At 45.6% G+C, this 13,257-nt stretch overlaps 1 protein-coding gene across 1 annotated transcript in view; it reads left to right on the forward strand.

The window, feature by feature from the left end:
* Positions 1 to 13,257, forward strand: part of SCN4A (sodium voltage-gated channel alpha subunit 4) — a 1,232,571-nt gene that overhangs the window by 761,893 nt on the left and 457,421 nt on the right. Inside the window, exon 10 of the mRNA XM_086923780.1 lies at positions 8,622 to 8,834. Coding sequence (XP_086779906.1) covers positions 8,622 to 8,834 — 213 coding nt within the window. The remainder of the gene's footprint in view (positions 1 to 8,621; positions 8,835 to 13,257) is intronic.

Genomic DNA, 13,257 nt, shown 5'->3' on the forward strand with positions numbered 1-13,257 from the left:
AGTAGTAGTAAAGTTAGGATTTTGTCTTAATTTTGACTTAAGTTTGACTTAAGACAGACTTGAGACAGACTTAAGACAAAATCCTAACTTTACTACTACTAAATGCCTTCTGTGAATACCAAAAGTAGTAAGTTTAGGATTTTGTCTCAAGTTAGTTCTGTAAATTGGGCCCAGAGTACGGAGGAGCTCAGGTACAGCAGACTGGTCAACTTAGTTGCAGTGCCTGCGAATGCAGGGGAGTGACTCCTTCACTAAAAGGGAGATTCCTTCAGGTGTCTTTGATGCCCACAGGCCTTGGAAGGTTCCTGTATGGTGCACAGGCACAGACGATGCAGCAGATTGAAAGGGAGGCGAAGACAAGCCCAAATGAAGTCCAGCGAAGTCCAGAGTGCCCAGACGGTAGAAGTAGAAGTGGTGTCTGATCTGAATCTTATTCCATGACAAATGTAGGGCCCTACACCCAGGTAAGCCCTTAGGTACCCTAGGGAAAGGGTTGGGATGATTCAGGTGACCCTCCCAGGGGAGGGTCTGGACAGTTGGGAGGTTACTCCCATGTCCTTTGTCCAGTTTTGCGCCAGAGCGGGAGCCAACGGTTCCCAGGACTGGTTTGAACTGGACCATGCATGGGACACCAAATGTGCTCCACATGAAGACTGAGTGGCACTGGCAAGCGCATCCACCCTGCCCCAATCCACGAAACCTGTTTGGGAAGTGGTTACACCTTCCTGTGACAGGATGCCTATTGTTTTGCCTTCCCCTGCTCGAGCATGGCTTAGCAGCAGGAGGGCAGAATCGGCAGCAACCATTTTGTGCTTTCCAGGCCTAGAATACCGGTACCGGTGAGATGGAGCGCCTAATGGAGGGCTCTTCCGGGGCTTGGAATCATACCTCCAACCCCATTTACAGTGAGGGGGTATGATTCCAGCATGTTTAATACCAAACATGGTGGGATTTGTTGCATCCAGTTTTGAGATGCTCATCGTGTAATTATGTGGTGCCCCTCGATATGGTATATGACTTCTTCACTGACAACCTGGGAGAATGGACTCCGTAGGCTATAGCGGTGTCCTGCTCATGCAGGGGCACCCTCTCACTTAGAACTAAGCACCCTGCCTTCAGGATTGCAAAGGCCTGCTATAGGGGTGACTTATAGGTTTTAAGTGCAGTGACCCTAGATATAGGAAACCTATAGCTTTAGTACATGGTGCTAGCACCAGTTTACACAGGCTGCAATGACAGGCCTGTAGCTTCATTTCGAATGGTCTCCCATGGGTGACATAATGGATGCTTCAGCCCATGGGGGACCTTTGGGGTACCTATGTTCTGGGTACCTTTGTACCATATACTAGGGACTTATAAGGGTACTCCATTATCTAATCTGGGATGTACCTAAGTACTGAACATAACAATTTAGGCAGATAGCAGAGAGACTGGGGTCCTGATTAGCAGGACCCCAGTCAGACTAGTCAATAACAGCTTAACACCAGGCAAAATGGTGGGAGTAGCCATGCAGAAGGGTCCTACCTTGCTACACACCACATGTCAGCATCTAAAGGAAAGCATGTTTCGGATATAATCATGTTGAAACACTGATGACCTTGTACAGTGGTGTGTGGATGAGCATATGCCAGTGTACTGTGGTTGTGTTGCTCTACCATAATCCTGTTTCGAACTTTCAAGTGTTGCTTTTACATGATTTTTGCATGCAGTTTGTCATATTTTGTTCTCGATTCCGTCAGTTTTTTTCATAGGGAAACAGGTAATGTTAGAATAGATTTGGTATTTCCCCCAAATGTTCACTTTTCATTTCACTTCGACAGATTCTCTGCTGATCCACTTTGCTATCTATCTCCTCTGGTATTATGCAGTAAACATTGCTAATTATGGAAGTAAAATAGGTATTTTATAGTATCTACATAAGGCCACATTATCAAAAGAAAAGACAAATGCTTATATTAATTTGGTGCATGTTTATTTGCAATGCACCTTTCCCGCTCACAACAAGGTCAAATGTCATGTGGCAGGAGGGCAGGCCCGGACTGGCCGTTGCGGGCACCGGGCAATCCCCTGGTGGGCCGCATGTTTTGGGGCCGGTTTTGGGCCCCTGGGGGCCGTTTTTGTTACAGGGCCGTTTTTGCAGCAAAAACGGCCCTGTAACAAAAACGGCCGAAAACCGGCCCTGGCACAGAGCGCTGTTGCGCCCCCCTTCCCCCTCCTCCTCCCGGAGGGGGGTGGGGGGACCGGCCGAGCACTTTGCCAGGGCCGGTTCTGGTTCCCAGTCCGGCCCTGCAGGAGGGCATAACGAAGATTTAAGTTACTACTTTTCCAAAGCAGCTACACAGTTTTACTCCGAATATGCTGTACAGATCTGTTTTGTGGCTTTATGCCTGATAATGGCAAGTGGAAAATGAAAGGCGAAAGCAGCACAACGGCCTCCCTACTCGACAAACACGCCATGCTTTATTGGCACGTGACACCTCCCAGTCCCTTGTCCCTTTCTTTTTCCCAAGCGAGAGTGTCAATTCGTTTCATCTCATGGGTAGTCCATCTGTGCAAGCTCTCGGTATTGTGTTTAATTGTCACTTTACCTTTTCAACCAAGTCCAATCTGTGTGTAATTTTTTTTTTTTTCTGGATCGTCTTCAAATAATACAAAGCCGCGGCAAAGTAAAAGCAAATTGTTCATATTCTGTGAATACAGTCCCTATAGATGGGAGAAGAACAAAGGTCGGTGGTATTCTATATAGCAACTGTGCTAAACAATCATTGCTACACGAACATAACTTCTCTGCTCCATCTGATTGAATCATAAGCAAGGGGCGTGTGCAGCTGCTGGAGAGCCACTGCTACTGGTTTACAGCTTTCTCTTCTCGTAGATGCTTCACCAGACACATTTTAAGTACCTTTAAGGAGCTTGAAGTGCAAGAAATCAAGTCAATTGTCAGAAATAAAAGAAAAGCTTTGGTTTAATAACATCAAGTGAAAGTGCGAGTCCTTTTGAGTAGGAGCAGAGCTGCAGGCACGGATGTCCCAGTCGCAGCCAGCCTTCCCTCAACAGCCTGTCAGATAACAATGCAGTGTCCCCTCGGAATCCGCGCCTTTAAATAGCATCTTTAACACGTCTTTGTAGTCAGCCAGCACAAGAACTAACACATTAGCAGGACAGCCATCAGCACCAGAAGGGCTCATTAAAAACAGCAACATACCGAGAGAGAGCTGCCCCCAGCACAGGGCGGGCAGCTGAGAGCTTCACGACAGGTGCTTTCAGCACTCACTAGCAGATCAAATGAGTAAAGCTGTATTTATTGATCAAGATTAACATTTATAAACATTCTAAGCATTATGCCCTTGCCTACGAGTCTTGAAGTACTGTACAAAGAAATAATGCTACATAACAAAAGCTTATAAGCTGTGTTACTGGATGTTTGTACTGTCCTACTACTCATAGATTGTTTCAAAGAACACAAGTTTCCATTTACAAGCCCCCAAGGCCATCACTTAGAGAAAACAGAATGTATGTGTAGGGGACGGGGCAAGTAAAGGATTGGAACCTTGTGTGGCAAACTATCTGCTTACATTGTCTAAACAAGCATTAGAAATGCAATCGGGCTCGGATTTATTTGAGTTTGAGCTAATGGCATTGTAAATGCCAATGTATTGTTGCTATGTGTTATGGAGTGTGTTCATGTGATGTGTACTGCCAGTGATCTCCTTGTGAGTGTGAGAATATTGCACCGTTACTGCCTGTGATGTCCTTCTTGTGAGTGTGAGAAGCTTGCACCTCTGCTGCCTGTGGTCTCCTTGTGAGTGTAAGAAGCTTGCACTGCTGCTGCCTGTGATGTCGTTCTTGTGAGTGGGAGAAGATTGCACCTCAGCTGCCTGTGGTCTCCTTGTGAGTGTAAGAAGCTTGCACAGCTGCTGCCTGTGATGTCCTACTCACTACTCTACTCACTACTCTACTCACTACTCACTACTCTGCAATCACTACTCACTACTCTGCACTCACTACTCACTACTCTACTCACTACTCTGCACTCACTACTCACTACTCTACTCACTACTCACTACTCTACTCTCTACTCACTACTCTACTCACTACTCTACTCACTACTCTGCACCCACTACTCACTACTCTACTCACTACTCTGCACCCACTACTCACTACTCTGCTCACTACTCTGCTCACTACTCTACTCACTACTCTACTCAATACTCTACTCAATACTCTACTCAATACTCTGCACTCACTACTCTGCACTCACTACTCTACTCACTACTCTACTCTACTCACTACTCACTACTCTACTCACTACTCTGCACTCACTACTCTACTCACTACTTCACTCACTACTCACTACTCTACTCACTACTCTACTCACTACTCTACTCACTACTCACTACTCTGCACTCACTACTCTACTCACTACTCTACTCACTACTCACTACTCTACTCACTACTCACTACTCTACTCACTACTCTGCACTCGCTACTCTACTCACTACTCTGCACTACTCTACTCACTACTCTACTCACTACTCTACTCACTACTCACTACTCTGCACTCACTACTCTACTCACTACTCTGCACTCACTACTCTACTCACTACTCACTACTCACTACTCTGCATTCACTACTCTACTCACTACTCACTACTCTACTCACTACTCACTACTCTACTCACTACTCTACTCACTACTCTACTCACTACTCACTACTCTACTCACTACTCTACTCACTACTCTACTCACTACTCTACTCACTACTCTGCACTCACTACTCTACTCACTACTCTACTCACTACTTTGCGCTCACTACTCACTACTTTGCACTCACTACTCACTACTCTACTCTCTACTCTACTCACTACTCTACTCACTACTCTGCACTCACTACTCACTACTCTACTCACTACTCTGCACTCACTACTCTACTCACTACTCTACTCACTACTCTACTCACTACTCTACTCACTACTCTACTCACTACTGACTACTTACTACTCACTACTCTGCACTCACTACTCTACTCACTACTCACTACTCTACTCACTACTCTGCATTCACTACTCTACTCACTACTCTACTCACCTCACTACTCTGCACTCACTACTCTACTCTACTCACTACTCAACTCACTACTCACTACTCTTTTGCAGTAACATTTTACAGTAGATTTAGAATTCCAAACAATTCGCATTTTGAACACTGATTACCACAAGTGTATTTATTTTGATTACATTTCAGTGGGTTGGTACCTTTGAACTGGGCATCTTTTAGCAAGCAAGTCATACACTTAGTCCTATTAAATATAATTTGCTATGAATTCTTTTTGTGTTTTGATGTGTTCTTTTTGTTGAGCAGCCAAGTGTTTCCTTTACTAAAATGAAAATAGTTGGGTGTAAATAGAGCAGTGCCTAAGCATGGCTTAAAAACCTCCATAATTCAGTGTATAAAATCGAAAACCTATACTGCATTCCCTCAGCAAACACAAATCAAAATAAACAGCAGATGTGAACATTTATCTTAATTCTTAGAGGTCAGGAGTTTATCGTGTTTAGAAAAAAATTACGATGTTTAATTTTCTAATGGTTAAAACAAAAATATGTTATTCCTGTGTTGTGAGTAGATATAATATTATATTTAGTTTCAGAAATATGTGATCTATCAGGGTTTGGAGATGGGGGGGATTATTATGACCAATCAAATCCGAACTCATCAGTTAAATGATATTTGCTGAGAACACTTGAATGCTACCATGGGTTTTACTAGGTATCTATTGCCAGAACTAAAGCACAAATAAAACACGTTAGTGTTCATCCGCTATGCAAGTATACAGTTGTATAACAGGGTTGAGTTTATATAATCTTAATTACAACTAAGCAACGCTCGTGTGCTTTTGGATTCCATATATTCAGATTCCTGATTCTCAAAGGAGGATCTGCAAACTGTGTACGCCTACAATATAAGCTGCAGCACTTTAATTATTCAGCTTCAGTTCTGCTCTGTGGCGTGGGTCGAGACATTCTGTATTGTACCTTTTATATATATCACTTACTACACTTATATGGGGCGCTGAAGCGCCTGTTAATGCTACACTGTGCGGGGTGGGTGGTTTGTATATTCTGCTTCTTTTGAGCCTATGTGGGAAACATTTTTGTCTAGTGCCTGAGAGGTCCTTTTAACATGTCTTGCACGTGATGGTGGAAAAAAGTGTGAGAGATAAAGCATGCATAGTATAAAATGACTTGACGTTCCTTTTAGGAACTGTTAAAGCAACTATGCACTCCATACGTGTCCTATCCAGAAGTAAAGCAAGCACAGAGGCACTGTTAATCAGGCATAGGTTAGTCTGAAGGGGGGGGGGGGCTGTACGGGGAATATACTTAAACCTGCATTACACCATCCTACTGGGCAGTGGTCTCTAAGGCACGTGAAGTAGTTCATCCAAGGGGTACGCCTTATTGTAATCCAGCTAGTCATTAGAGCAGTCTCAGCTCCTCGGAGGCTCCATGCAAGGGCCTCTGTGCCACCCCATGGTAGCCCAAGGCCCTGGCTCCAAGTCAGCAGAGCGGGAGGGTTGCGGTCATCATCTTGCCGCACTGGGTCGATTCTTGAGCCGCTGTGAGCGCTGCGATGCTCCAGCAGTGGGTCGCCACGTGTGCTGCAGCAGCAATACCCCCTTCCAGGCACTAGCTAGCATCTGCAGGGCCACTAATGTCGGTGGGCCCAGTCGGAGCCTAGAGACCTGCTCAAAATAACATCTCGACTCCTTCCCACACTTTTCAATATTTAGTAACTAGATTTTTTTTTAGCCACTAAGCCTTGATTGTATAGGCTGCTTATGTGAGCACAGAGATGAGAAAAAAACTACACACAGAATGACATACACATCACCCCGGCTCTGAAAATGGTCCCCTTACACTGTTTATAAAGAGTCTCCCTCAGACCACTTGTCCTAAAATGCCCTTCCTGGAATATGTCATTTATAGCGCATTGAAGACAGGCGCGCCTACAATGCAGAAACTCGTGGTAAGGTGGAGTCCCCTTTCCGAGAGCTGGTTTATGTTCTGTATGGAGAGCGTGATTCGTCGGAGCGCGCTCTGAGGACAGGCACATTATAAATGAAGGTTGTAAAACCGTCCTAATAGGTTTCCTTGGCAGCCCTATTTTACTTCCTTAATCCTGCACAACCTATCACAGATATAAGAAGCAGCCGTTCTTGTTCTTTGCACATTCTGTTAATTCTTGCTGTGTTGTGTTCGTGTTGTGTGTCTGGGTGGGCGCTTCACTCTTTTTCTACGCGCTTCCCTTTGTTTTCGTTTTTAAGGCGATGAACAAAGACAAGAGCTGTGTCGGCTGCGCTCCGTGTCGCTGTTAATTAAGGAAGGCGACATTTGTTGATAGATCCCAAGCGTGGACACGGGGTGTGCGTTCGACAAGACGCCGCCCTCTTTACAGACTGAGAGTGTCCGCTCAAGTTTAAGGTGCAGGGAAAGTGCTGGTTCCTTCAGGAGAAAATGCCTGGTTTTCTGCTTGGGACTAATATGCAGTCACAACATACCCTTGCCCTGCCTGGTATAACAAGCATTGGAAAGGGCATTAGATCTGCTCTCCACAAAAAAAAAGCAGCACTGAAAGCGATCGCTTTCGCGATCGCTATTGTAAAAAATTTATTAGAACAGGAACAATATTGAGACTATGAAAGCAGTCTTACGCTTGAAGCCTGCAGACTAGGCACTGGCCACGCTGCACGAGTGAGCATATATATTTATTTGTATTCTGGTCTGAAGTATGGTGATGAGTGAGGCTGATGAAGCCCTTTCCCGGCCTGGCATGCAGCAGCTGCGCGCTGAGCGCTGCTGAATGGTGAACGCGCCCGGCCATCTGCATTCACTTACGGAGGCACCCTGACAGCTCCTAATTATAATTAATGTACTTCTTTGCGCGAGCACGAACGAAATATGCCCAAAATGGCGGAACAAAACTACATTTACCCTATCACTTCAAGCCTATTAACCCCTTCCACACTCATGACGAGCTGGGCTCGTCATGGTGTAGCCTCCTCAAACACTGATGACGAGCCCAGCTCGTCATAAAACAATGAAAAAGAACAATCTCCAGCACAGAGGGGGAAAACGCATAGCAGCCATGGAGTTAAAACGACAGCACAACGAACACGAATCACTGGCCAGATGACAGAACACGCAAAGGAATGTGTGGAATTTGTCTCGGCAAAAGCCCTAGGAGATACTTTTTTTTCTTCTTTAACATTAGTTCTCGAAACTCCTCCCACTTTACAGTGGGGAGGAGTCCGAGCCCTAAAAAGGGATCGCACATATACCTAGCGGTTTCTTGGCGCTGAGGATGCAATTGAACCCAGTGAAAGGGGTGCAGAAGATTTAGAATTTTGTATTGAGTTTGAGAACTTTATTCTACTGATATTGATTTTATGATGTTTCATATTTGCAGGATTTTCAGATTTATTCAGATTATTTTAAAGAAATAACTAAATAAACGATTAACTTTTCATACAAGTAGAATGTTGTTACCAAGTAGTGTCTTTGTTATTATGGATATGTTCCCTTGCTGTGAACATAAGGTAACAAGTTATCTCTCTACAGACTCTACGCGCTGCTGGCAAGACCTACATGATCTTCTTTGTTGTCATAATATTTTTGGGATCCTTCTACCTAATCAATCTGATCCTGGCCGTGGTGGCCATGGCTTATGCCGAGCAAAATGAAGCCACCATTCAAGAGGCCCTAGAGAAGGAGGAAGAGTTTCAGAAGCTGCTGGAGCAACTGAAGAAGCACCAGGGGGAGCAGCGCGAACTGGTACGTCTACGCGTGTGGGTGACTAACAAGAACCAAGGCATGGAGGCGGGTGTGGCTGGGTTGTAGCTGGAAATCCCAACATGGATGTGATGCATGAGAAGAAGAGCCTGGGGGCTCATACTGGGGGGCTAGTTCAAAGAGAAGTTCAGCTTCTGAAAAACATGCTGGTGGTACATTGTGTTGCGATTCAATATTTCGTCAAGAAAGAAACAGCTTGTCTTATTTTAATGTTCCTTCCAATACTAATTTTACAACTGAGATTCATCTGCCTCTGTGGTACGAATCAACTTAGGGAAGTGGGTTATTCTTATCACATTCAAATCACTCTGGTGTAATATTGTAAGCAAAAGAGGTGTGTGGCTAAACGTCTTGCGCCATACAACAAATATAGGATGTTCCCTTTATTTACAGGCGACGGAGGATGGGAATATGATCTAATTTCATCGAACCCTTAGCAGCGCCCCACAATAGCGAAAATCAGATGGCTTCTGTGTTGTACCTTAAAATGGCAGTATAATAGCACTATAGCGGCCTCATTATGAGTGGCCTCTAAATGGGCCTGTTAATTCCGGCCACAGACATAGAGGCATATTATCAAAGGCCGTATCGCTGCTTTTTGGCTTTAAAAGCCCAAAAAGCGCTGAGATACTCATCGCACTATTAGCAAGCTCACGCTACCCGTGTTAGCGCTTGTTTTTGCGCGATGGCTGCCGTTTTTTATCACCATGCATGCCATCGCTAATGACAGGCAAAGTAGGCGTTCCTGAGTAAAACAGCATGGGAGAACTTGCTACTGCTACTGCATCCACCCTGCTACTGTGAAGCTTCCGCTATAATAGGATCTCCTCACTCCCATTATGAGGTCTGCCACGCTGTGCCCCTCCGCGGTCCCCTCTGTGACTCCAGAGCAGGCGGCGGGTTTATGAGCATCTCTATAAAAAGGATCACTTTCACGGGACAGTCGTTGGCAGTCTGTCCAGAGGAAGGAAATGCCTGTGTAACGCGTGCTAATTAAGGGATGCCGAGGCTCACGGCTGCTTTGTAGGGGGTACACAGCTCTGGGCAGCAGGTCCCCTCGGCGTTCCTAAATAGACAAAAGCCATAGTGAGGAGAAACCCCAGCATGCTTGCACACTCAAAGAGTGTGTGCAGAAACGCACACAACATTACACCATTGGTGATAAGACCACTTGGCAACCAGGGTCTTTACAGGACGTCAGGTCTGTAGCCACCCTTCTGTTTGTAGTTTTACTACACGTCTAGTGAACTTCTTTCCGGTTTCCAATGTCGCTGAGCATGACTGCACTGTTAGGTTGTAAACCTGGGTGGCAGGGCCAGCATCCCTGTTGGACAGGAGTTACTCTGCGTATGTATCGGTTCATAGAGCTTCTTTTTGATCTTTCGGTCGGGGCGAATTGTAGATTTATGATTAGATTGCTCATCTTTTTTAAGAATTGAAAATTGTAGATGCAAAACCATTATAACCTCCCTTACATGGGGGAATGAATTAGGGTGTCTTTTGGAACTTAGAACTACTCCGTTGTATTTGAACACCCTTGGTATGTATATTGTGGTTACTGGAAAATGGTTTATTGGACAGTAAATGAGACTGAGAGGGTTATTTAAATCTTGGAGATAAGGATACCCCGTCACAATGGCGACAGAGTATTCTTACTACCAAGTTGATGGTCTGCCCGCCGATTTTACATGCTGGTGGCCAATAAGTGTAACCAAGGCAGAGACTACTCATACTCTGCCAAGTCTGTCATGGTTACACCCCTCCGATTGCCTAGCACAGTAAAGGCTGGGGTAAGCAGACCTCTTTATTTGGTTCGGTGGACATACAGGTCAGTTTTCACTGTCCGTCATTGCCAGGAAAACCCTGGCGGCAAGGGGCAGTGAAAACAGTCTATTGCCTCCTTTCCCATAGGAGATAACTCCAATGGCAGGGGGTGGCGGAATCTTTTCTTTTTTTTTTAAATAAAATAAAAACACAACTGGGTCAGCTGTTTTTCAGTGCACTGGTCCCTTTCTCTTCCTCACTCCAGACATAGAAAGGAATATGCATTTGCTATTAGCAGCACAAAGAGTTACAGTCACTTGCTGTAGCAGTTTGTATGACTTGGAGGTGAAATAGGGATTGGTCAGGCCATGGAGTACAATCTCCACTCCTTCAGGATAAACAGTATCAACCCCTGCAAGCCAAATGCTGTACTCTGTCTTAGAAATCAGATTATTGGTTAAGGGGTGGAAGGCAACAACCACAGTCTTGTCAGGGTGAACCACAAAAGTCACTAAATTAACCTCTGCTTAACTCTATAGTAGCCTGGTACAAAGCAGTCCAGCTTAATTTAGAGGCAACGGGTGAAGTATTTATGCAGTACACAAACAGTAATAAAGTAATAACAACACAAAAAATAGCACACCAACTTAGATAAATAGAGTATATTTTAGCCCTTTCGCTGCAGCGGCTATTCCGCTGCAGCGCTAACAGAGCGGAGCGGCCGCACGGCGGCCGCATGCTGGTGACAGAACCGCTCCGTCACCAGCCGCGGTTGAGCTGTGCGCGTGACGGAGCGGTTCCGTCATGGCCCGCCCCGCTCAATAGAACGCGCCACGCAGGCGCGAAATCAGCGCCGCACAGGCGCGGCGGCCGGGCTATGACGGAACCGCTCCGTCATCAGCACAGCGCCACCGCAGCTGATGACGGAGCGGTTCCGTCATCAGCAGGGGAGGGGTTAATAAATAAAATGAGACTGAGACCAGAACAACAAAGCTCCAATCAGTATAACCATAGATAGGCAATTTCAAAGTTTTAGGTAAATATAGTGTCAAACGCAGAAAGCATCACTCGTAGTCATCTGGTCTTGCTAATTCAGGCCGACTACGATGGAGCGTGGGTTGGATACAAGGTTCAGATTAGTCCCACTAAAGAAATTACCTTTGTAAAGACCGGCATGAAGAGTTATGTTCATGGTGGAGGAGGCCGTAAGGAGATGGCCTGGAATTGCAGTAGTGCAATGATCGGGTCAGGTGTCGCAACTGGTAGTTGCTGGAGCTTCACATTGGGAGTCACCATGGGCATTTGTTGCTGTAGTTTGAAGTGCCGATATCTTGTATTGCCGGTCGTCACTGGTGAATGCTGTAGCACAAAATTCTGGTTTCCTAGAGCTTTATATTGGCGGTTGTCACAGGCAGCAGCGTTGCAGCTTGAATGACCTAAAGCCTTGGTATTTCCCTTTTTTCTTATGGAGGAGTGCACTATGTCAAACGCCAAGGATTCAGGACGTTGGGAGACACCACTTAGGAGTCAAGGCAGCCACGACCGCTGCAGGTAAGAGAAGTGGGAAAACGAGGGCGGAGGATTTCGAGAGACGGCCTCAAGGGAAAATCAGTTATTTATTTCATTTTCCCTTGAGGTTGTTGCTCCAAATCACCCCAGCTGGCCCCACCACCCCACCACTCAAACCTGCAGTGGCCACGACTGGATAAGGACACATTCTGGCAGAGGCCAGCAAGGCTCAGGCAGGTCCAGTTGGAGGTCCAGGCACGTCCAGTGCAGAGGAGCCAAATTTCAGGGTTTTCACCTTTTCTTGTGAAGGAGCTCTCACTGATGGGAACCAGGGTCCCAGTGCCTGGGGAGTCACCTCTTGGGGACTAGGAGTCACTCCAGCAGAGGCCAGCAGGATGGTTCAGGCAGGTACAGGCTGGTTCAGTTGCAGCTGGTTAGTTGCATGTTGGTCTCTAGAGCTTTTTGTGTTCCTGTAGCTCAGAACACATGTTATGTTAATTTGATTTCTAAAGTGCAACTGTCACCCTACGGTGTCCTGGCGCTGAGCACTGCCCAAAAGGTTACTGTTGAGTGAATAACTGTATTGTAAATAACCAGTTTTTCAGCCCTTTCCTGAAGGAGAGGAGATCGATTGCATTTCTGAGGTGGAATGGTAGATTGTTCCAAGCTTTTACAGCATATATAATGAAACTCCCGCCACCCCAGCTAGCTTTTTTAACTGGGGTACAATCACTTGTTTTGCTGCCGTAGAGCGCAAGGTTCTTCTGGGAGCATACCATTGAAACTGTTGATTCAAGTAGTCAGGCCTGCTCCCTTTAGGGCCTTGTAGACAGTACAAAGGGCTTAAATTGCGCCCAATATTTGACTGGGAGCCAGTGAGTTTGTCTTAGTTCCTTCTTGACCGAGACATACCTAGGTATACCCGTTAACATCCTGGCTGCTGCATTTTGCATGATTTGGAGTCTGTTCATATGTCTCTTTTGGATGTTCAAGTAGAGACTATTACAGTAGTCCAACCGTGACATAATGAGAGCTGTGACCGCAGTTCTAAGGCTGTCTTACGGAAGAAAGAACTTTATTTTCCTCAGGATTCTTAGAAGAAAGAAACATGTAGAGACTACCCACTTATCTG

Source organism: Lissotriton vulgaris, chromosome 5 (assembly GCF_964263255.1).
Source record: "Lissotriton vulgaris chromosome 5, aLisVul1.2, whole genome shotgun sequence".
NCBI lineage: Eukaryota > Metazoa > Chordata > Amphibia > Caudata > Salamandridae > Lissotriton > Lissotriton vulgaris.